Raw genomic sequence first — 22,245 nt, 5'->3', positions numbered from 1 at the left:
AGGTCCTGCAGGAGAGGTGACCAGCTCAGCACGGGTACGAGTCCATTTCTTCTTGGACCGACAGGTTCCAGGAGCCCTGCAGGAGCTGTGCCAAGCCCAGAAAGAGGGAGGAGTACTGGATGATGAGATGTGTTTCCTGTTTACCTCAAGGAAGCGTATGACTGACAATATCTAGCTGGGGATAGAGTTGCAGTCATCTCTTTTGGAGACTGTAGTTACAGAACAGCCATTGTGCATGTGATGGTTTAGAAGAACGTTAGAAGCACATGAGAAGATGATTGTTTTCCATGTGTTTAGGGTAGAACTTGCAGTTTCAATTATTTTCTTTTGATTAAGGGATGCAACAAACAAAGGGCAAATCTAAGTGCTCTAAGTAGCAGGCAAGAAAAGAAAATTCTTAATTTTGGGAACATATAAAAAAGGAAAATGATGTTTTGGCTTTTTACCCTAAAAAACTGCCTCTCTCCAGCCTGGAAAAATTAAATAACATTAATTCCTCTTTAAAATGAGAAGTTCTGTGATCCCAAAGAAAATCACCTGAGAAACCAGCTCTTGTGATGAAATGGTAAGAATGGCACTTACTTCACCATTCTGATATCCTAGGTGATATTCTTGACTTATTTAAGAAGAAAATACCATTCTTATGGTTAACAGAAGAATTATTCAGCTAATAGTTTCCTGACTTCTTCTTTAGTCAACTGTCCATGATTTTACTGGTTTAATAAAACGGCATCTTTGCTGCCATCTCTTCTTATTTACTAAAGAGAAAAAGGTCTGATAGCATTATTCCTTTAGTAGAGTGTAAAATTAGGGTTCATTCCAGATTTTTGCAGCTGTCTGTGAGCTCAAGACCCCATCCTGTAGCCTTGATGCCAGTGCTATGTCTTGACAAAGCATCCACGAGGAAAACACTGACTTTCTGAAAAAYGAGGCAGCATACAGCACTAACACTAGCTATTTCTCGTGTTCCCATAGGAACAGCTCAGGATTTGCGAGATGGATCCACAGCAAAATATTTGGTAAAGGCAGGAGGAGAAGCTATAATCTTGCTCCCAGTTCCCCAGACCTTTGCATTTCTTACGTATTTGTCATTGTCATTACTTAGCAAAATGACAGAACTCTGCTTGTTATGGCAACACTAGGAAATGAAGAAGGCTTTTATGCAGTGGTGTTTGAAACTAAGCACCAACAACTTGTTTGTCAAAAAGCAGTTTTACATCACAGATTACAAAGTTCATGAAACTTAATTTTTTCTTCTGAATTGCAGCACAAATGTGTCTGGTGCTTAGACTAACGTGATAGAACTGGACAGACAGATAAATTAACTGCTTCTGTTAAGACCTGATGCAAAAGTAAGGAGGCAAGTTGTTCAGCTGGTGGTGGGAAGGGTGCAGGAGTTGATTTGAGCATATAACTGAAAAGATAAAACAGAAACAAATTCAGGGTCACCACAGCAATTTGACGGACAGATAACATCAGCTACCTCCAACAGGAGCCTACCATCACCAGAGGAGTAGAAGATATTTGAACATTATCTACTTAGCCAAAATCAAGCATGTTAACTACAAACCAGTTTGTAGTTTCACCGGTTTAACTATCAGTATTTGACCAGTAGTTTAACTACTGTAGCTAGCTGGATGATTTTCTTCCAGATTTCCCTCGGGCAGTCCCATAATCCCCTCTCCGTTGGCAGAGTTGTGGTAGCTGTGGCTTTCATCAGTGTTTGATAGCATCTCCAAGAGCACCACTGTTTGTAGAGTGAGCTTGCTCTTACCCAAACATTAAAGATTTTATCTTTTCCAGCCTATTCAGGAAGGGATAATCATCCTTGTGGTGCAAATAGAGACTCTGGGTACCAAGAATACTTTCAAAGCTTTCAGCATCCACTGTGCCAGTTGAAGTCCACCAGAGCATGAGAGGCTCAACAGCTCGGAGACTCAGAAGTAAATTGTGGCAGAGCCTCGTATCCAATTCGTGTCTCTGATGCTGGCACAAGGGAAACACCAGAAAAGAGAAGTTGGGAATGACAAGTCTGTAGGACACCTCCTTTCATCAGTAGCCAAAATTGATGCCAGTTTTAAATAACCGTATAATTTTGGACTCAAAGGCTGGAGATAATGTTCAAAGGCATTTGCATCCTAATGAAATTACTCACGTTCAAGTCAGTCATTTAGAATGTGAATGCATCTGCTTGGGACTGTAAATCTTGATGTGTTAATGCTTTGATGATGGTTGTGATATTTTGGATTGTCAGGGGTATTTTTAGATTTCTTTTATAGCTGATAAATGGGGATTTGTGCAGTCCCTGGGATATTCTTTAAGGTTAAAAGTTTCAGTGATCTGTGAGGTGGGCTCTTTTCTCACTAATCTGTTTTTACAAAGGCTCAGAAATGAAATCCTAGTGCAAGTTGAAGTGAGTAGAAGTTCCATGGCTTCAGTAGGTCCAGGATTTTACTGCACTTATATATACTGTATATAGTATATAATATATGTACTGTGTAGTATATATACAGTATACTGTATATATAGTATGCTGTACAGTGTGTGTATATATATATATATATATATATATACACACTATAGCTTACATTGATTGCTATGTAAAGAGTGTAGTGTGCCTGCTTGCTAAGTGTTCTGATACGTTTCAGACAAGGAAAATAAGGTAACAATGCATTAAAAGCTTATATTTAAACTAAAATGTGGAGGTGATTTTGCTAGAATATTTCTATTCTCTTCCTGTGCGGAGAGTTATTCTTTTTTTTTTTTCTCTCTCGCTCTTTTTTTTTTCTTTCGCTCTCTTTCTCAGATGTCATATAATTCACTGATTGCTCTATTCCTGATACACCAGAACTCAATTTAAACCAAATGCTCTGAAAAGTAATTCAGAGATAGTGTCTTGCCTTACCAGCAGGAGACAGCTTTCTCTTTCATTATCTTYGTCCTATTAGTGTATTTCAATTCTAATAGTAATACAGTTGCTGCATTTCTTAAGTGGTTTGCTGCTTTCCTCACAGTATGAAGGTTCAGTTTGGCCTGTATGGGGAAAAAACAACCAAATCAGTGACTGCTATCCATCTATACATGTTGTTTCTTCTTGTGGCATGAATGATGGTGTCTCTGTGACATTGTAGCCAATTCAGACCTGCTGCTTCAATAGCTCCAAATTTGTCTGCCATGGGGACATTGCCCAGCTGCTTGCTTTTCATTGCTTCTGAGGCAGGGGGGAAAGACCTAGGATATTTCTAAGTGGTAGATTAGTCCAGACTTATCTTAAAAATAATGTAGCTTTTCTTATGGTTCTGCTATGTTACTTCCAATGAGTCTTCTTGTGGTTATTTTAAAAAGTTACCTCTCTTCTTTTTGCCTTACTGCCAAAAGTATCCCCAGAGCAGAGTGACATTGCCTCATCCATTTTAATCCACTATTTGGTTTAAACCACTGATAAAAACAGGCCTGTCTTAAGATATTGTACTGTGGACTGGAGYTGATGTATGGGTGTGTGCTGTGTCCTGTTGGTTTTGCTAAAAGATTGGTGATCTCCAACAGCAGTGGTAGTAAGCATCCGTCATCTCTTCAAACCCTACAGATATTTGCTTAGTGAGCAGCTGGAGCCTGCAGGAAGCTTGGAAGTGACTCCACTGTTACCAGAGGAGGTGACCTTAGATCTGAGTTCAGCAAACATACGTTTTTTTTAAATTATAGTCACGTAATCAAAGTCAAAAATTTCAACTGTTGATGCCAAAAGCACCCAAGGACTAGTCATTATCACCTCTGGTAGTATGGGCAAGGTAGTAGTAGACTCAACTGTTGTGCTTTAAGAGACACAGATAGTAGATGTGAGCATTCCTGCAGTTTCTGAGACAGAAGTGACAAAAGCCATCTGACAGTCAAAGCTCAGAGCAGGTCCATTTATAGCTATCTCTTTGTATATTGTATAGTGCTGTAGTTCTACACTCCCAAAATGCTTCTATTGCTATTAAGTGTTATGSTATGCCAAGAGATTTTGCTGGTCTAGTAGTAAATTTGATTTGTGTCTGTTTTCTAATACCTTAGATGAAATATTTCATCACTCTGAGAACATCTTGTTTTTTCAACCAGTACCCTTATGTTGGATCTTCTGTTGCATCTCAGCAAATTTTATTGATACCTTCCAGAGAACATCAAACCCTACATAAGATCTGTGACTTTATGCACTTCCGTCATGCTGATTGCTAGGCTCCTTCTGCAAGCTCTGCAGGTATCCTGTAAACATCATTTGTTCTTTGGACCAGACTCATTCTTCAAAAAAAATGATAGCTGGCCTTGAGTTGCCTTTTTTGTTGTGATCCATCAGATGTCAGCAGTGAACAAGGAGCAGTGTCTAAAACCTATGCAAGTAGTTCACTACATTTTCTCTTCTCCAAGTAGCAAGGACTGTTGCCAGATGAATTCTCCCTGTCCTTAAGTCTTTGCACAACTCTTTTTTAATCTGGTTAATGTGTGAGAAGTCTGAAATTTCTGTTTAGACATCTGGACACAATGTTTCTGGGAGGAAAGATAAGGCTTATGATAAAATTTATTGAAATCACTGTGTGCTTGCTCCCCTGTGCTGTGTGCTTGTTGTACAACAACATAAGCAGGTGAACAGGCAAAATTAATACTGTCAACCACATTGGAAAAGCTATTTACATGTAAAGGTTGTTACTTACAAGAAGTTTTTACTAGCCCATGCAAATACCTTTGTGACTAGTTGTGCCATATCGGGTAAAGCAAATCTCCTTGGCCTCATGAACTATATATGTTTGGTTGAAGCAGGGCCACACAGTGTGTTCCTGGCTTCTGCCCCAATAACTGGGCTAATAATGAAAAATATCTGTGTGGATGGGGGAGGAAGAAATCCTAGAACATTATGAGAGCACATTTGCTTGTCTTTCCTCCAATTTTAAGTCTGAAATAATTTTTGAAGCCATACTAGCTCTCCTCCTGAATACAGTATCCCCTCCTATTGAGTGACCTGGTCTACTCGCCTACTGTTAAGATAATGCTGAGAAGCCCTTTTTTTTTTTTTTTTTTTTTTTTTTAATCTCCCAGTGTATTGAGAAACATGGTCATGGCCTGATCAGGGTGTTTTTCGTGCAGGGAGTTGTAAATTGCATATTTTGAGAAAGGCTGTGTAGTCCATATTATTCTTTCTGTGTCAGAAATACCATTTCTAATAACAGTGAACTGAAAAATTTTCTGATAGAAAAACACTGGGGAAAAACTGAGATAGGGAAAATCACTCAGTTTAGCTAGAATACCTGTGCTAGTACATCCATTCATACTTATAGATAGGTTGAGATTCGTAAYGTCTGAATGGTCAGACTTTCAGTTGTAATGTAGTATTTCATGGTAGTTGTTCAGCACTGATCCTGTTCCTGGAAACTGGAAACAATGGAAATCTGTCAGATTTCCATTGAGTCACTGGCTGTTTTTCTAGGAGAAGCCTGTTGAAAATATTCCTCAGTGTGTGGGTGAAGTGTGCTTCCACAAAGGCGAGACTGCTTGCTTTAGTAAAGCTGTGTTAATGAGGATTAGACCTACTCTCTTTTCCTAGAAGACCCAGATGACAGTTGTGGTCTGTGTGAAGGGAATGTGTGAGTCTTGCCTTTAATAGCTGATTTAGGGTGTTTTTTTGTTTGCTTGTTTTAATTAAACATTGAGAGTAGACACTGCATACTTCTGTAGTGGCAAGCACTGTAGTGGCAGCATCAACACATTTCATACTGCATTGTTCTTGTATGTCCTGAGAGTGCTTTTTACAGGACTGAACTTCTTCAAAGAGGCTTCTTCCGAGCAGGTAACGTTACTCTGTGTTTCCAACTTTTCCCCATCTGATTTGTTTGGAGATTCCACTTATTACTGCTGAGATATGTTACCATCATACTACCCTCTATTTAGAGATGACCAAGAATTGCTTCAGAAAGCTAGCCATCCATCCCGTTCACATGGGTAAAAGCTAATGGCTGGTCGGTAGCCTGCTCATTTCTGATTGCGAGCAAGGATGATAAACGCGAGTGGGTGAGCAAAGCTGTCGCAAGCATGAGATGATATACAGTGTATTTGGATACCTAGCTTTCATTCGTCTTACCTGAGAACAAGCACAGTAAAATGTTATCAAATAAACTTTTGAAACAAAAGCTGTAGAAAGTGAGACTAAGGAAAACGCAGGCAGTAAATATCATTTAAAAAGTTTATTAATAAAAGATTGATAGAAGTCTTCTGATATGTATTATGAAAAATGCCTGGCAAGTTAATTTCCTCGAACTGAGATGCTTTAAATGAGTATATTAACAAATCTGTTTTCACACTTCCATGAATTATKCTCAAACCATGCCAAACTGTCGTTAAACAACATAAAAAATTCATATGCTGTCAGCCCCATTGCGCAAAGCAGCAGAGTCGTTTACTCAGCCAGTTTCTGCTGCAGACTCAACACGGGGGAATGGGATGGCACAAACAAGGTAATGAGGTTGAACTAATTATGAGGTGGCAACAGGATAATTGCACGTCAGATAATGAGTGAAAAAACTAAGGTTCCCAGAATGATTTCTGAGCCTCAGGTGGAGAATGTTAAAAACTGAAATTTAAAAATGACTTCTCTCAGAATTATTGATATGGAGACCTCAGCCACCTGCTGAATGATTGAGAAAACCATAGAAATGATTAACAGCTGACAACTGGTAATTTCGTACAATTTTAAATCTCCTCATTTACAAGAATATAACCCTGTGATTATTTTGGTTGTTTAGAGTAGTCTGTCCCATTTGATCTCGCTATGGATATGCCTTTATAAGATAGAGGCTTTTGAAAATTATTCCCTTATCATTGATGTAGGACCTTCTCCACCCCTGTGCAGAACGCTAACGCAAGAGGTGCTTTATGGCAAGGCGTTTTCCCTCCTCTCCTGCTGTGTCTAGCAGCCCTGGGCACCTTTGCCGTGCTTACCCTTCACCTCGGGCTTCCTCGGGTGGAGAGTTGCCAGATAACTGCAAGATTGTCACATCTGTAGGAGTGGAAAGCTTGGATTTTCTTCAGTTGCCCTAAAATTATTCTGAACACCAGCCTAACAGTTAAAATCAGATACATCTTTTTTAAAGATAATCGAAATTTTAACAGTGGCTAAAGAGCTGGTAGGTTAAGAGACATAGCTATAAAGAAATAAAAGAAAATTATCTCTGCAGGCTTTTTTCTGTTTCCTGTAACTACCATACTGGCAGAGTGCTTACAGCCCTGTCGTGGTCTGTGTTTTGGAGTCTGCTAGCAAAACCCATGCTCTGATACAGCTTTCACTGAAGAGACACCTGTGTTACCTCTACTGACTAGTGGTAATCCGTAACATAAAAGAGATGTTAGTTTTACCCTTACTGTCTAAAAGGGTGTTGACTGTCTTTGCCTAATTTCTAGATGCGCCAGTGTCTTTGGGCGCAACATGGCAGAGCCATCTTCTGTCCAGACGGTGAGCAGAGCTTACTTTTAGCTATAGTCTTCTATGCCTTTAGCCGTAGACAAATCACTGACTTGTCATGGTGCTTGTCACCTCAAGTATATGCTCAAAGCTTTTTTAGATAGCGGGTGAACAAGAATCAATACCCGTTGATTCACAATTAGCATGTGACATGAAGGTACCCAGGCAGATCTGGGGAGATGGTTGGTGGGTGGACGCCCTGGCTTTGAGTGGGACCGTGACCCAGTCCCCACGGCTACAGGTAATTGATATCCATAACCAGCAGAGCCTGAAGCAAGGGGCTAGTAGGAGCACACCCGCGAGGTGTCTCTGCTGCTGGCACGGCCTCCCGAGCTGGGAGGCTTGGCCGCGGTAGCTGCYGGCCACAGGGAGCTGGGACAGGGGCGGCTCCGGCCACGCACAGAAGCACCCGGGAAGGAAGAGCTGCAGCAGAGGCTGGGGGAGCTGGGACTGCAAGTCACGCAGTCCATTACACTGTGTTTCGGACGCTGTTTATTACCCTGTGTTTTCTCTGTCTGAAGTTTATCTGGTTTTGGTAGAATTGTAGAGCTTGAGTATACTAGTTCTTCGTCCCCCTCTCCAAACAAATCCCAAAGCTTTTTTAAATTAAAAACTCTTAATGGCTCTTAATGAGATTGTTCATAAGTAAATACTGCACTTCTGAATTTTCTGAAATCTAACTTACATTTCCAGACTCAAATTTCAAATGTGTTGATAAACTGCATTATATTGTAGTACCCAAAATTATCTGTAAGAAATCATGACTTCATGCTATGTTCCTTTTTTTTTTTTTTTTTAAGCTATTTCTAGGTGTTGAACATAAAGATAGAATTTAACCAGATACCAGGCTTCCAACTTTGTTCAGAAAGTGTGGTAGGAGTTTTGGGAAGGGGTATGTTTTATTAAAAGCCCTGAAGAATTTAAGGAGATGCCCAGCATGCTCTGAGTGATTCTGACACTCCATAAATAACATCTTATTGAGCTCCACATCTGAAAAGGCCACCGGAAGAGATCAAACTCAGTTTTTGGGACTGTGAATATGTGTCATGGAGAATTTACTGGCCAGGGGGCTCCAGTTTTTTATCTTATACATTTATGATGCAGTTAAATGTTGTCATTTTATTGCACTTTTTGATAATGCCGGAGAAAAGGGTAGCATTTAGAGAAAAAGGCAGCATTTGTTAATAATGTAGAACAGGTATAAATGAAGTATTGCTCTTTGACACAAAGGTCTACTTAAGAAAGAACTCRTTGATTTGGATTTTATTTATGCACATGTATTTTTACAGCTGCCTTCTACATGCACATATGTTCCTGTGCCTATTAATAAAGAGACCAGTGCTTAAATTCATTAAGCATAGAAAACATTGCTTCTATCTTACCAATGGAAAATGATGGAATGATTGGACAGGCTTATACAGGAATGAGTGATAACCACACGGGCAGAGCTCAAGCAGGACTCCCAGTCCCCAGTCTTCCCCCTGACAGGAGGTTTATAATCAGCAAAATTACACAGACTCTTCAAGGTGAATTAGTTATTCTACAGCAAAAACATTTTGTAATCAGTCTAATATTTAAATGCTATGTTTTGTTTTCTTTCTGTAGGCATTTTATCTGCTGTGGTGCTGACTTTTTAGCTTTGGCAAGATTTTATTGATTAAAACTTTTTGGCCAATGTGTTCAGTTATGCCTGCATATTAGAGCAACTGCTTTGAGAACATGTTTCGCTAAAGCCATCCTGATTTCAGCTCCCTACTATCAAGCAATGCAGTTGCTCTTGTTCAGTGACTTGGATAATCCCAGAAGGCATCTGGAATATGTTTATGTTAACTCAACTTTGAATGCAGATGCACAGAAAAGAGAGAGCTGACTACTCTCTTTTCATCAGCCTGTCGTTTATTGTCTCTGGAAACTGAGATTTTTGTTGATTACTCCCTTGGAAATGAAATATAAATATCCTTAGTAATGAATGCAATACCTGGTGAGATTTGTGTTTAACAAAGAAATATTTTTTTTTATTATTTTWTTATTTWTTTATTTTTTWTTTTTTGCATTTAGATCCATTTCAGCTCCTCTCCAAAAGTGAGCCTGCGAAGGAACAGACAGTTCAACCAGCTTTAGCCCGGAAACCCACTGTTATCCGAATACCAGCTAAACCTGGGAAATGTAAGTTCTTCTCCTGAATCATCTGTGAAATTTGTATCAGGAAATCCTTTTAACTGGGATTTACTGTTTACAAACTGAATTGCTGATAACTAGCTATAGTAGCTGTCAAAGGCATCCCATGGCACTGTTTGACAAGACAGTTGAGGCAGTCTAAGGACTGGGGGGGAGAAGGGAGTCATGTTCCTCTCCCTGCCTCCCAGCTATTTTGTCGGCACCCTCCCCTGCACTGAGTTTGACGCTCCTTAAATCTTACAGAGCTTGTATGCATCAGAGGGGATACGATGGGGGAGATCTAAGGGCCAGCAGCAGAGAGTGAGGGAGCCCCTTTCAGCAGAAGCGAGCTTGTTTGGTCAGCTCAACTGTGTTGTTGATCTGTACCTTCAGTCAAGCTGACTCATGATCAGACATCAGCTGAGAATGTTTTAATGCTGTTCCCATGCTTCCTGGGAGCAGGGCCTGCACTTGTCAGAGGACCAACATCAGTGTATTAAGCTTTGCTTCAAACACAGTTTAATCAGGATGTAAACATAATTTTCACAGCTTATATTAACAAGGGTCAAGGGAAATGTTGGGTCTGAAATCTGGCTATTTAAGCAATAGTGTTTTGGTAGTAACTGAGGGAGTAAAAAAAGCATGCAAGAACTTGGGTGCAAAACCTTATGTGTTCATTGTAGTGTAAAGGTCCTGGCTATAGCTTTCTGATAGTTATCCCTACTGCCCTCCACCTCCAATTCTTTACAGCTTTAGAAATAACACTGACAGTATCTCACAGACTGGGAATTTATCAGAGAGGCGTGAGAGATCTTTGTATGCTTCAGTAAGTAGTTGCTTACRTTTAGCCTTATGTTTTATCCTTGAAGCTTAGGAAGAAATGTCACAGTGTCTTAAAACCCATTTTTCAAACTCATGTTTCACTACACTGAGTAGGTATACAGCCAAATTTGTAGGAACAAGATGCCCTGGTGGTATTGTTCCTAACACTTTCTTTCATTGTTTCCAGAAGATTTCCCTTTCCCCTCCCAGCTCAAATTCTAGGTTTTCTATTCCTTTGTGTATGTGAGAAATGCAGTGGAAATGATTAAAAGTGCAGAGGAGACTGAAGATAAGTCTGTTAGGAAAAGTCTTTCTGTTAATAACTGAGCATAAATAAAAAGCTTTTTCAATTGGAAAAATGTGTTTATGAACCGCTATAAAGAACCTGAGACTCAATTATTCTCCACAAAGGAAATCTTTCCATGTAATTTCCATTTAAAAAAACCCCAAAACATGACCTCACGAATTCATTATTTTTTTTTTCTCAACTGGATTCTCTTTTGAACTTGTAGATAAACTGGTCCCTTGCTGCTCTCTAGTGGAAATTGAACTTCCCACAAGGGGCTGCCAGTCACACTGGACTTTACAGTTGTCAGAGGGGTGTGAATGCTGCTTTGTAGGAGGCTGCACCTGGAAGATTAATGGGATGTGGAGAACAGAAGCAGGTTACAAGTAAGCAGAGCAGCCTTTTGTCAGATAGGAACTGCTGTAGCGATATAAGCTGTTACAAGTTAAAAAATGAGACAACTTCAACTGGACAAAGGTGTAACCTCCACACATGGATTTAATAGGATTTACCTTGTAGGTGGGCATTAGCCACATGGTCTCAGTACAAGGGGTCTTTTGCCTTCCTGGATCTGGAGAGAGATTAGTTCTGTAAGGACCAGTGCAAACCAAAAAGAAAAACTCCAATAAACCAAGAAAGCCAGCACTATCAAAAAGGGGGAGACCTGGATGCTTGGGAATTTGCGCAAGTGCTTTAGTGGTTCCCTATCAGCATTTTTACTGAGCTGTGATTACAAGGGCAGCATTAAACTTCCACTTCAGTTTTTACACTTATAAATCACTGAAAATAACACTTGCTTTCTAGTTATTGAGGCTTCTTTCTTCCTTTAATGCCTTTAATTTTGTTTTTATGAAGAGTAAAGGTAGGGAAATTAAGCCATCTGTGTATATGTTAAGATTTGAAGTGGTGTGTATACATAAATCTCTAGTGTTCATTATATATCAGTAAGGTATGATAACAGGAAATTTCTTTTGCAGTTACTGGTGGGCATTGTTTTTAGTTCTCACCACTGGAAGAGTGGAAGAACTTTACCTTTTTTTTTTTTTTCCCTGTGCTCAGTCATTGCCAACACTTGTCCTTAAGACTGAAGGAGAGACTTATCTTTGAATTGATCTGTTTTTAAACATCTCGCCAGCCTTTTAGATCATGGCAATGCAATTGAAGTATTAAAAGCAAACAATACTTCATCTTCTTGTCTGTTCTTTCTTTCCTGAGAGTACTTTTCATGAAATGAGCAACTGAAAGTTTTCATTTGGATGGAATTTGTCATTAGTTCATAAATGTAAGGGCTGTCTATACACGTTTTTACATAGTTTCAAGGCCGGAAAGACCTTAAGTGTCTGAAGTTTGTTGTATGAAATGAATTATTTTGATAGACAAATACCCTGTAAAATAGCTGACAAAATTCCAATATATAAAGACAAATTCATTGGTAAATATGCTGGCAAAACTTGTCCATGTGCTTCACAGGTTTCAATAGCAAAGACATTTAAAGCAAATCTCATGTAATAATTAACAGTTTTTTGTGTTCTTTGTTGAGACTGAGGAGGTCATCTCTCTTCCATAGTAAAAGCGGTACTATTTCCTCTTTGATGTCCTAAATTTGCTTAGCTCCTTAAGGACTATCAGGGTACTCCTGTCTCTCTTTTCTTTCTCTCACCCTGAATTTTCTAGCAGGCAACAGTTTCTGTTTCTGCTTTTACCTTTCTGGTGATTCTTCCAGCCAAGTCTCCTGATCTTTCAGGGTTACTTGAAATAACCCTCAGCTGTTTTCCAGCCTAAAGGATATTCCAGGAGCTGACAGCTGAAAAAAGTGAGCCAGTTTAGAAATGTGGCTGAGAGATGGTGATGGTGTTTCAGGGTATCCAGTGATGATTCTGACATTCCCAGTGTTAGAAACTGTGCTGCCCCTCCACTGTTATAGCAACAAGTATCGCAGCTGAAACCCTTAACTCTCAGGACATCAGCAAGTTACTTCAGTGAAGGTATGTTATGCAGAAGGGGAAGTTCTCCTACGGTCAGCCTCAGAGTTAGGGTGCTCCTTTTGCATCCTCCCCCCCCCACACTAGTCTTTGAGTGATCCTGCCCATTGGCTGCCCAGGCTTTGAGGCAACCATGTTCACAAAAATGTGATAGACGCACAAAAACAAGGTGGGTTTTCTCTCGTCTATTGTTGGTCCCTGTAAAGAAACTATTAATTAAGCTTTCATTTGGGAACTTTTTTTGTAGCTTTAAATGAAATCCCACATAGCCCTCCACCACTTCCTGCTGAAAAGCCTATTGGGAACACCTCTACTGTCACAGTGGGAAAACCCAGCAATGGTGATCAAGTAAAAAAAGTGGTAAGTTAGAACTGTTTTCCTGTGTTAAAACTTTGCCTGCTTTGGTTAAAAGATCTCCTGTGACTCTCACTCCTTTGTAAAGCAAGTTACTTGAGGAACCAAAGGATGAAAAGGACTACTCAAAAATATAAGGCTTTCTTCTTTTAATTGCATCCTCTAATTTAATCAGATAATTTAAACTGCTCTCAGTTCTGAAAAACACTTTGTTGATTTTACTAAACTTTGATCACATCTATCTTCAGTTTTCTGTACCTTGCAGCTGGAACCATGGCGTTCTACAGTTTAGTTTCCAAAACACTGCAAAGTGGTTCAAAGTCTAGGATTTACACAGTCAAAAACTGTTGAAGTCCTTTAGACACTTTTTTACCTTCACACAGAAGGCACCTCTCTGTATCTGTGCTACTCTCAAATCAAAAGAAAATGCTTCTGTAGATAGGAAGGGGAGGGAAGCCAGCTTTTTTGAGCTCTTCCCTCCCAGTTGTTTTCTATTGGTTTGGTCASAGCCTGAGCAGAACCGTCTGTTTCAAAAAGGAGGGCACTGCTCCTCACTCCGGAGCAAATAGTAATGGTACGCATCGTAGTTATGCATCCTGCAAGCACTTTGACACAGATTTACTGAATAAACTAGAACATGACATTGCCAAATGAATTTCTAGATATAGAGAGCTGTGATGGCAAGAACAGCAGAGATTCTTGTGGAAACCATAGGCAGTAACGAGATCAAATCAAATCAAAAGCCCTAACTAGGTGGACAGCTGCCAAGAAGTATCTCTGTGACTACCTCTGCGAAGAAGATGAAGTGTTCCTTAAACATTGTGGTTGAAGAGGCTGTTCACAAAGGTCTCATCTCTTCTCAATAATGCTGAAGAAATAATTTCCAGATAGAAGACGCTAAATAGCATGTTATACAATACAACCCTGAAACATTTAGTGTGTGTGATCATCCAGGTTGTTGTGAAAAGCATGTGGAAGATCTTGTGTAAGCTTCAGAGGATCTCATTTTTCCTTCTTAGAAAAGACTACATCAGACCCAGCGAAACATGTAAATCCTATCTTTGCAAAGATAAGAACTTCTCTTTGTTGTTAAGTCCATCAGTAGCCTTTAATGTGGGGGCTTCATGCACTAATCTTTCAACAATCATCTGTTGCATATTTTGAGTTTTCCCCTCTAAATATAAACTCCAAATTGAATATGATTATTTCAACCTATTTCCATTGTTAAGTGGTGAATATTGAGAATGAATTCATAATAAATAATAAAGTATTGCACAAACCAGTGCTTCCAAAACTAGGACCATTTATCTGTGGAAGTGATTAACTGACAACAATAAAATCTGTTTAACACAGGCTGCAGTTGGCACATGATTGTTCCTTTTCACACAGAAGAGGAAAATTTTAGGTATTAGGATAATATCCCCATCTGAAAGTGGCAGGTTGTTTTCTTTTTAATAATCAAGAACATTCATTTGGGGACTTAGTCAAGGGTCAAAATTTTCCTGCATTATACATTCAGTTATTTTCTAGGTGGGGAAAAAGGAGAGAAATTGTTTACCATTTTCAAGCACATGTATCCCCAGTTAAGTAAATGAGTCTGTTCAGACCTTTTAAAATTATTTGTTCAAAAAGGTTATTTTCGAACCCAGATTCAGCAATCTGATTTACTAAGCTGTCCCACAAACAGTTGCATTGGTTCAACTGAGCTGGCAGTACTCTCTGGCATTGGGATGAAAATGAAGGAGGAGGCAGAAGGATGGTAACTCATTAATCCATTACTGCTGTCTGAGCCCTTCAGACATGGCACATGTTCCCTTCCACTGACTCTGCTGCAGGACAGTAATCTCTTGACAGGGACAGGATGGGCAACTGGGAACAGTAACTCCTTAATCTATCAAAGCAAGATTCCTCAGGTCTTACCTGCTAGAGCCTTAGGAAACATATTTAGATGCCTTCTTGAATCACAGCTAACATTATTTGCAATAAACGCTCTCCTGTATGAGTTGCATCAACATCATGTTTTCTTCTCTAAGCCTGATCAAAGCTAAGTGCTTCCTCTGTCAATGTTAAATCAAAACTGATAAGGTACTTGCAGCCAAATTGCATCTTACAGGCAGTGAARTTGTACATTTTTATGTCTGGCCTGAATTTGGCTTTTAGGCCCTGATTTTAATATAGTAGGAAAAGAGGGCTGGCTCATACCTAATGCACAATTTAAGCTGTGATTTAGGTAGTCAGCCAGGTTATTTACATCTCTATGTCCAGCAAGACTTTAAAATGCTAGAATGAAACATATTTTTTTTACTGTGTTCCCAGAACTCCAGAAACTCATTTTCCTTGTCTGTAGAATGTAATTTAAAATATGAAATGCATCATTTAAAAAAGATCCTTTTTGTTTCTTAGGTTTAATGAAATGTCTTTTTTCTTTTTAATCCTTGCAGGAGTCAGATCATTCAGAACAGGCTGGAATGCCTCACCTAGAACCTGCGCTACCCCCAAGGTGAGCAGAATTTTCCAGCGATTTGCTTTAAAGATGTGTTTCTATGTTAGTTTGCTCAGTTAGTCTCTCTGTAGACACTACAAACTCTGTTCCTAACTCAGTAAGCTTGGGTAGGTTTTACTTTTAATACACTCACTACTAAACAGGCAGGACCACATAGCTAGCTGATTCATACCATATCAGTACGAGCAGGGACATTCTATAGGAGGACAGCTGTTTGGCTCTTCAGCTTATGTACAGTGGCTGTTGACAGTCATTGCTTTCTGCATCTTTAACCTATTCACCCATAGCTGAACGTGGAACATTGCCTCCTGCCTGTTGCTGACCTTTTGATCAACAGCCTTTGCGCTTGTGGCTGTGTTTAAGTGGTGAAGGAGTGGAGGTGGCAGATGCCACCACCCCAAAAAGGACAGATRCTGGGCCAGCACCTTCCCTGAAGCAGTGGCTAGTTTATACAATGCCTCTGCTGTTCACTTTGGACCTAAAATCCCAGTGAAATTGCAGAAGCAATGACAACCTTTGTGGGTTTTCTTGTTTTCTTTTATTTTCTTTTGAACCAACAGGAAAGGACTGCAGAGGCAAAAGTAGCTGGACCAGCCTTCAGGTCCACTAAATGCCCCAGGCAAACTGGTGGGAGATATAGCACCTAGCCCAATAAGGCTCTGTTGTACTCTACACAGTAAATCTGTGCGTTTAAACACAGAGTTTACTCTGTTCATAGTGTCAGGACAAGAGAATCTTATTTCATTTATGAAATTTAGTCTAACAATAATAATAAGTATTTGTTCACAGGAAAGAGTGTGATTGTACCTGTTGTGGAAACACTTTAGTATTGCCCCTTAGGTGTTTGTTACCTTTTTTTCCCCCCATCTGTTTAGCAGTATTTCTGATTTTCCTGAGGTTCTCTGGAATTGCAGTAGATAAAAAAAATTTTGTCCCTTTGCTTTTTTGCTCAAATTGATTTAAGAAAAAAAAAAAGTAAGGAATAATAATTCATTGATTTGCCTGATACAGTTTTCTTGTTTAGCTAAGTCTCCTCACAAACATATGAGTTGGTTTGTGTCTAGATTTAGAATAGTCTAAACTGGAATTTCTTCTTTTGTCAAAATTAAAAAAAGGATGAGGCAAAGAAGGGACGAGGTGGAAGTGAATGTAAGTGTAAATTTGCTTTGAAATTAAAAAAATTCAATACTCAAATAACAATAGAGAACTCCTAGTGGATGCAGTAATAAACTGGTAATATTCTTCTCAAGTGGTGGATAACACAGGCATGTTAGGACACCCCAAAATCTCATTAATGCACATTGTTATGGTTTGACAATTTTTATGGATCCTTGAGAACTTCATGCTAATAAATAATTATTCTGAATTAAACTTTATGGGAGAGAGGGAGAGAACAAACTGTAAAAGAAACTCGCAGTAAGTGGCCAAAGATTTCTCAGTAACACCCAAACAAAATTGTATTTTTGGAGTAGTTTTGCTTCCAGGGTTCTTAAGTACATGTAGCCAAAATTTTACATATGCAGTGCATATTGGGGTCCCAAGAAAGCTRGTAGGCTGTTGATTAGCAGAAGTGGTGAGCAGACTTGGAAATATGTAGTAAAAGAATCTGTTTAAGGATTTGATCATCGAGTCCCGGTATCTGAAGGGTTCATGTATCCCTGGAGAGCTGTAGATACTACATGTCATACAGTCCAGGTCATCGTGAGTCAGATTTTGTGGTTAAATGCTCCATGGCTAAGGCTGTGGTGAAGGATAAGGTGGCAGACTTACTAAGATGTATATTTCTTCGATGGTTCACCCAATTTTTTAGGCCCGTGGATGGAAAGATTATACCGGCTCGACCTCCCCCACCTAAAGGTGTTCCTGGAAGGCCACCTCCACCAAAAATCTCTTCAGTCAAGACCTCCTCTCAAAAGGACCCTCTTTCCCGTTCTGCTTCTGACATCGCTTGTGATAAAAAGAACAGCAAGTTCAGATTGGGACCCAAGAGAGCAAAGAGCCAAGCCTTAAAAAATCGGGATCCAGCATTACCTCCTAGGCCTAAACTGGGTCATCCTCTTTACAATAAATACACGGTGAGAGTTGAGATATTCTGTCTGAGACTGTTGTTTACAAAACAGTGCGTTGTTTACAAAACAGTGCTGGTGAAAATAGTAGTGAAAAAAATATAAAGGTAGATTACTATGATGTGGCTGTCACAATTCATCTGTTAGCAAAATCTTTCTTAGAAAACACTACTAGATAAATAGTAATACGTAATGGAATGTAAGAGAGGAGAAAGCACTATATAAATGCTAAGTGTATTTTTATATATGTGTGTGTGTGTATAWWAAAAAAAAAAAMAAAAAAAAAACTGTCCGCCTTCAAAATCCTAAGGCCTTTCATGGTGTTTAGTAATGGCTAAGTCTATAAAAAACAAACTCCATTCGTTTTGATTTAATGTTTTCTGAATCTTTGACAATTAGAGGCTCTGCTTTAGATCTTTAATGGATAGCTCTTGTTTTATTGGGGATTTCTTTACAGTCATCACTTCTGAATGCTACTAGAGTATGTAAAAATGATGCCAAATGTTGTGTTTGCATGTTGCTTTTACCTGTATATGTCAAAATGCTAAACAAACCTGGAGGAGCATAAGAACTTACAAAGTAGCTTAACTTGCTTAATCAAGCCTGCAAAGAGTGAGGAATGTAACATTACTTATCTTACACCCAGCCCAGAGACTGAGCCTGTCCCTGCTAGGGTTTTCAGCCTATTGATGCCATGCCTTTTCATTCTGAATTGTTTCTTTTGGTATTGCACGTATTCTTAGAGGATAGGAAATATCAATGAATGAATATCAGTGCTAAAAAGGAGTCTTTCTCCAGATGCTTAGAACTGGTTAGTGAGCAGAGCTGGGGACTRCTTGGGCTATTGCCAAAGAAGTGAACACACAACCGTAACATGAAAGCAACATTCAGTCCCAAGTGGAAGCCTTCTGTTGCCTTCTCTTTGATCCGCACTCCTGCCTTTAGATGCTTGGTGGAGAAGAGTACAAGAGAGAAAGTTGTATCTTAGCGTGAACAGGGACAGCTCTGAGATAAGGGAAACACGTTGACTCCTATCTGGTCTACTCCTTCCTGTTTATATAAGAAACATCTGACATATTCTGTAAGTGAGTTTTTTTCCAGTAGCAGTTCACTAGTAATTCCCTGCTCCCACATGTTAGTGTCTATGAAATTTTCCTCCCAGACTGTTTCTCCAGTGCCCTCCATGACAGAAGAACACTTTCCTGTGTTACAGTGCATTGCTGAACATCAGGTACCGTGTGGCATGCTATAGGTTAGGTGGCTAAGATACCTTTAAAACTGATGACAACACTCAGGTTTTTCCTGAGGGCAGTTCATACCGTCTGCAAAATTGTTTTGAACGCTTTCCAGAGGAACCAATCTTCTTCCTTCAGGCTCCTAAATTAGTCACCCGTAGTAGATGGTCTGAATAGTTCCATCATCTGAGTATTTTCACATGCAGTAGAAATTTCAGGAGCTTAGAAATGAAACAAACTATTCTATTCCCCTCAATTTCTTTTCAAGCTACCTGTGCCTCATGGAGTTGCCAAGGAAAACTTTCTTCCCAGGAACCATGGAGAACTGTCCTGTAAAGTAAGGCATTTTTCTCTACTGATACATATTTAATCATTAAGATTCCTATTATATTAAAGCACTGAGTGCTTTAACATAACCTTTAGAATGTTACGCTGAAAAATACAGTAGTGGTTTATTAAATCTTTAATAAAAACAAAACAACCACACAAAAAAAAAAGATGGTGAAGCACCTTAAAGCATGGRGACAGTCCCCTTATGGAGCAGAGCAACAGTAATTACTTGGAGTGCCAGAATGGAGAGGAAACTGGTAAAGTTCCTCTGTCTCATATGAAGGTTCTCACTTCCCTTGCTGAACGTCTGAAAAGTGGGCAAAAGGTAAGCGTTTAGTTTTGTAATGTGCTGTACATGAGACATCAGTGAATTAGCTTTGACATAGGGATTTCAAAGTATTTTCCTCTCTCTTTGCTTATATAGAACTTAACCTGTTTTAGGGCATGACTGTATTACTATAGGATAAATTATAACAAGTAACTGAGCTATAAGCAGCCTTTTTGATTTTTATCAGAAACCTACATGGTTGAAATAGATTTCTATGGAATTGGTTGTAATTCATATTATTCTGTTCCTAACTATCCTTTTTTTTTTTTATTTGCATGCAATGAATTACATTCAAAGTAATTCACAGTGATTTTCAGTACAGTCTAGAAAATCCTAGTGGGTGAGATAGAGATGAAGGCTCAGCATTCATAATATAATTTCCCTTTATAAAGATCCCACAACAAACTTGTCGTTTATCCTCAGTGTTATGTTCCTGTAAGCAAAGGCCTAGTGGCTTGCCCTCCCCTCCAAAATATTTGGCAGATGACAGATCTGCTGCCCCTGCTGTGTGTTATAGGGATAGTTGGGCTGAGATGCTCTCTCAAAGTAAGGAAGTAAAAAAATACTTGGTGACACATGGTAGCAAGCAGCAGCACACTGCTGCACACAAAATTGGCCATAACCCTTGCACTGAGGGTTGCTAAGGTTGCTGCAGAGAGCTGAGGCTTTGTCTACACTAGGGAAAGTTGCAGTGATCACTCCCTTCATTTTGCTGGATGAAAAAYAGATTTCAGTGAAATCCCTTCTGGTTTACATTGGTAAAAGACATACAGGATTCAGACTCATTGGTCTGTGACAAATACTAATTGTCACCTCCAAAGGTATAATATCATAACAATATTGTGTCCAAAATCAGAAAACGACTTTCAGAATCAATAACAGAGGATCTGTATTAGTATCTTTCGTGACTTATAAACTGCTTGCATTTATTTATTGTTGACAGGATTCAAACAATCCTCCAAAGGTTTCTGACACAAATGCGCCTCATGCTGTAGTCTCGCATGATTTTCCTGCAGGTAAGTACATGTGAATATTCTGGAAGCTTGTTTTATTCCACAGCTTTCAACGTGGGAATTTTCTTAGGAATTACAATTTAAAAATAATCAGGAAGTTCAGCCTGCACGTTCTGCACGTGAAGTTGTTCGAATCCATGGGTTTAGCTATAGTTGGGCCAGTCTTTTAGTTAAACTAACTTATTTAGCAATGTGTAATTAAGGCTTTTTAAAAACTCGTTCCACTTTTGTCTGGGGTATTTATATTAAGAAGGCTTTACTTAGAAAAAATCAGTGCCTGTGACAGCTGCTTTAACTGAAATGATGCTGTCTTACAGAGCACGCTGATGACTTGGACCTTCGTTCTGGAGACACTGTTTGCCTTCTGGAGAAAATCGATGCTGAGTGGTACAGAGGAAAATGTGGGAATCGCACAGGGATATTTCCTGCCAGCTTTGTTAAAGTAGTTGTATGTAGGCTTTGTATATGTTGCTATATAAGATCCTGTTGTATTTATTTTCTGGTTCCAGTTTACTATAGCTCCTGTGTGTTTTATTCCATTCGCTACTTCAATAACCTCTTTTCCTTCTGGCAAGACAGAAGAGGTATTGACTTGTTTKCATGGTATTAGAAAGATGCTTGATTTGGCAGCCCAAGCTTGTGGTTGGGGTATTATTTTCCTCTTAAATTCAAGCCAAGCGGGAAAACCATAGTCCTTACCAGATCCCCTCTGTTGACCGCGGTAGTTTCTCTGGGGCTAGAGAGCAGCTTATTTCTCATAGCTGCAGTTAAGAATCAACATTCAGCAAGATGATTGCTCTTTGCCCCCTCTCTAGGCTTCTCTCACTCTTGTCCCCTTGAACTGTGCCACGATCACCACTTTTGCAGCCAAGTAGCGTACTGGATCAGGGTAGCAATTTAGCCCAACAAAGCATTTTTTCCTTTCCAAAATTATTTTTCACCTGGATCACATCCCTTAAGTGGCGTACGGAGTGGCCGCACAAATGGGCGCATTAGCACAGCGCGAGGAGACAGTTATTGCAAGCGAGCAGCATAAGCAAGCCTGTTACTGAGCGGGATGCTTTGCTGTAAACTGCAGGCAAGAGACAGGTCCTGTTTTGGAGCCCAGAGGAAATGAATTGGGCAGCTCGTGTTGGACAGAGATACAGGATGGTTCAGTGCCTCAAAAATCTGGCTCAAAGCTGCTGCCTGCTTCTTAAGATTAAAGTCCCTTCTGCAGCAGCACAGAGGGCCCTTGGGCTGTGCTGACCAGCCCCCAGGCCCGGAGGAACGCTAAACCGCTGCCAGGCTGCAGTGAAGGCGGCTAGCTGGGCTGGGCATTAAGATGGCAAAAGTTTTGTTCAGCTGGGGCAGCTGGCAGAAAGAGATGAGAACTGCTGCTACATTGAAAATACTAAATATTTGGTAATCTTCACAGCGTGTTACATAGGGTGTCTGTTTAGTTTGTAATGGTGTGATGGTAGAGGAATTTTAGCAGTTGAAAACTTACTGAATAAAAAAATAGCATCATGGTTAGAAATAACTCAATCAACTTGCTTTCACAAGAAAGATTTGTTAGCTAAATCAATTAGTCTCTTCTACATAACCAGTTTAATTCACAAGTTCTTGTTCCTGATGACTAGTAAAAAAAAAAAAAAAAAAAAGACTATGTTAAAGCAATGGAATGAATATTTGGGGGCAAAT

At 39.5% G+C, this 22,245-nt stretch overlaps 1 protein-coding gene across 6 annotated transcripts in view; it reads left to right on the top strand.

Moving 5' to 3' along the window:
- SH3D19 (SH3 domain containing 19) overlaps positions 1-22,245 on the top strand; it is a 71,205-nt gene that overhangs the window by 35,039 nt on the left and 13,921 nt on the right. For 5 of the 6 annotated variants that reach the window (XM_026088207.1, XM_026088209.1, XM_026088204.1 and 2 more), the window contains 7 exons: positions 9,545-9,652; positions 12,981-13,093; positions 15,529-15,587; positions 17,401-17,665; positions 19,160-19,228; positions 20,493-20,565; positions 20,880-21,010. In XM_026088207.1, the coding sequence (XP_025943992.1) occupies positions 9,545-9,652; positions 12,981-13,093; positions 15,529-15,587; positions 17,401-17,665; positions 19,160-19,228; positions 20,493-20,565; positions 20,880-21,010 (818 nt within the window). Of the gene's footprint in view, positions 1-9,544; positions 9,653-12,980; positions 13,094-15,528; positions 15,588-17,400; positions 17,666-19,159; positions 19,229-19,408; positions 19,547-20,492; positions 20,566-20,879; positions 21,011-22,245 lie in introns of all 6 variants that reach the window. The other variant, XM_026088210.1, reaches the window with a different exon arrangement.

The sequence above is a fragment of the Apteryx rowi genome, unplaced genomic scaffold, assembly GCF_003343035.1.
Source record: "Apteryx rowi isolate R43461 unplaced genomic scaffold, aptRow1 scaffold_76, whole genome shotgun sequence".
In the NCBI taxonomy this organism is placed as follows: Eukaryota; Metazoa; Chordata; class Aves; order Apterygiformes; family Apterygidae; genus Apteryx; species Apteryx rowi.
Note: the sequence above shows the minus strand (reverse complement) of the source record. Positions and strands in the feature narration are given on the sequence as shown.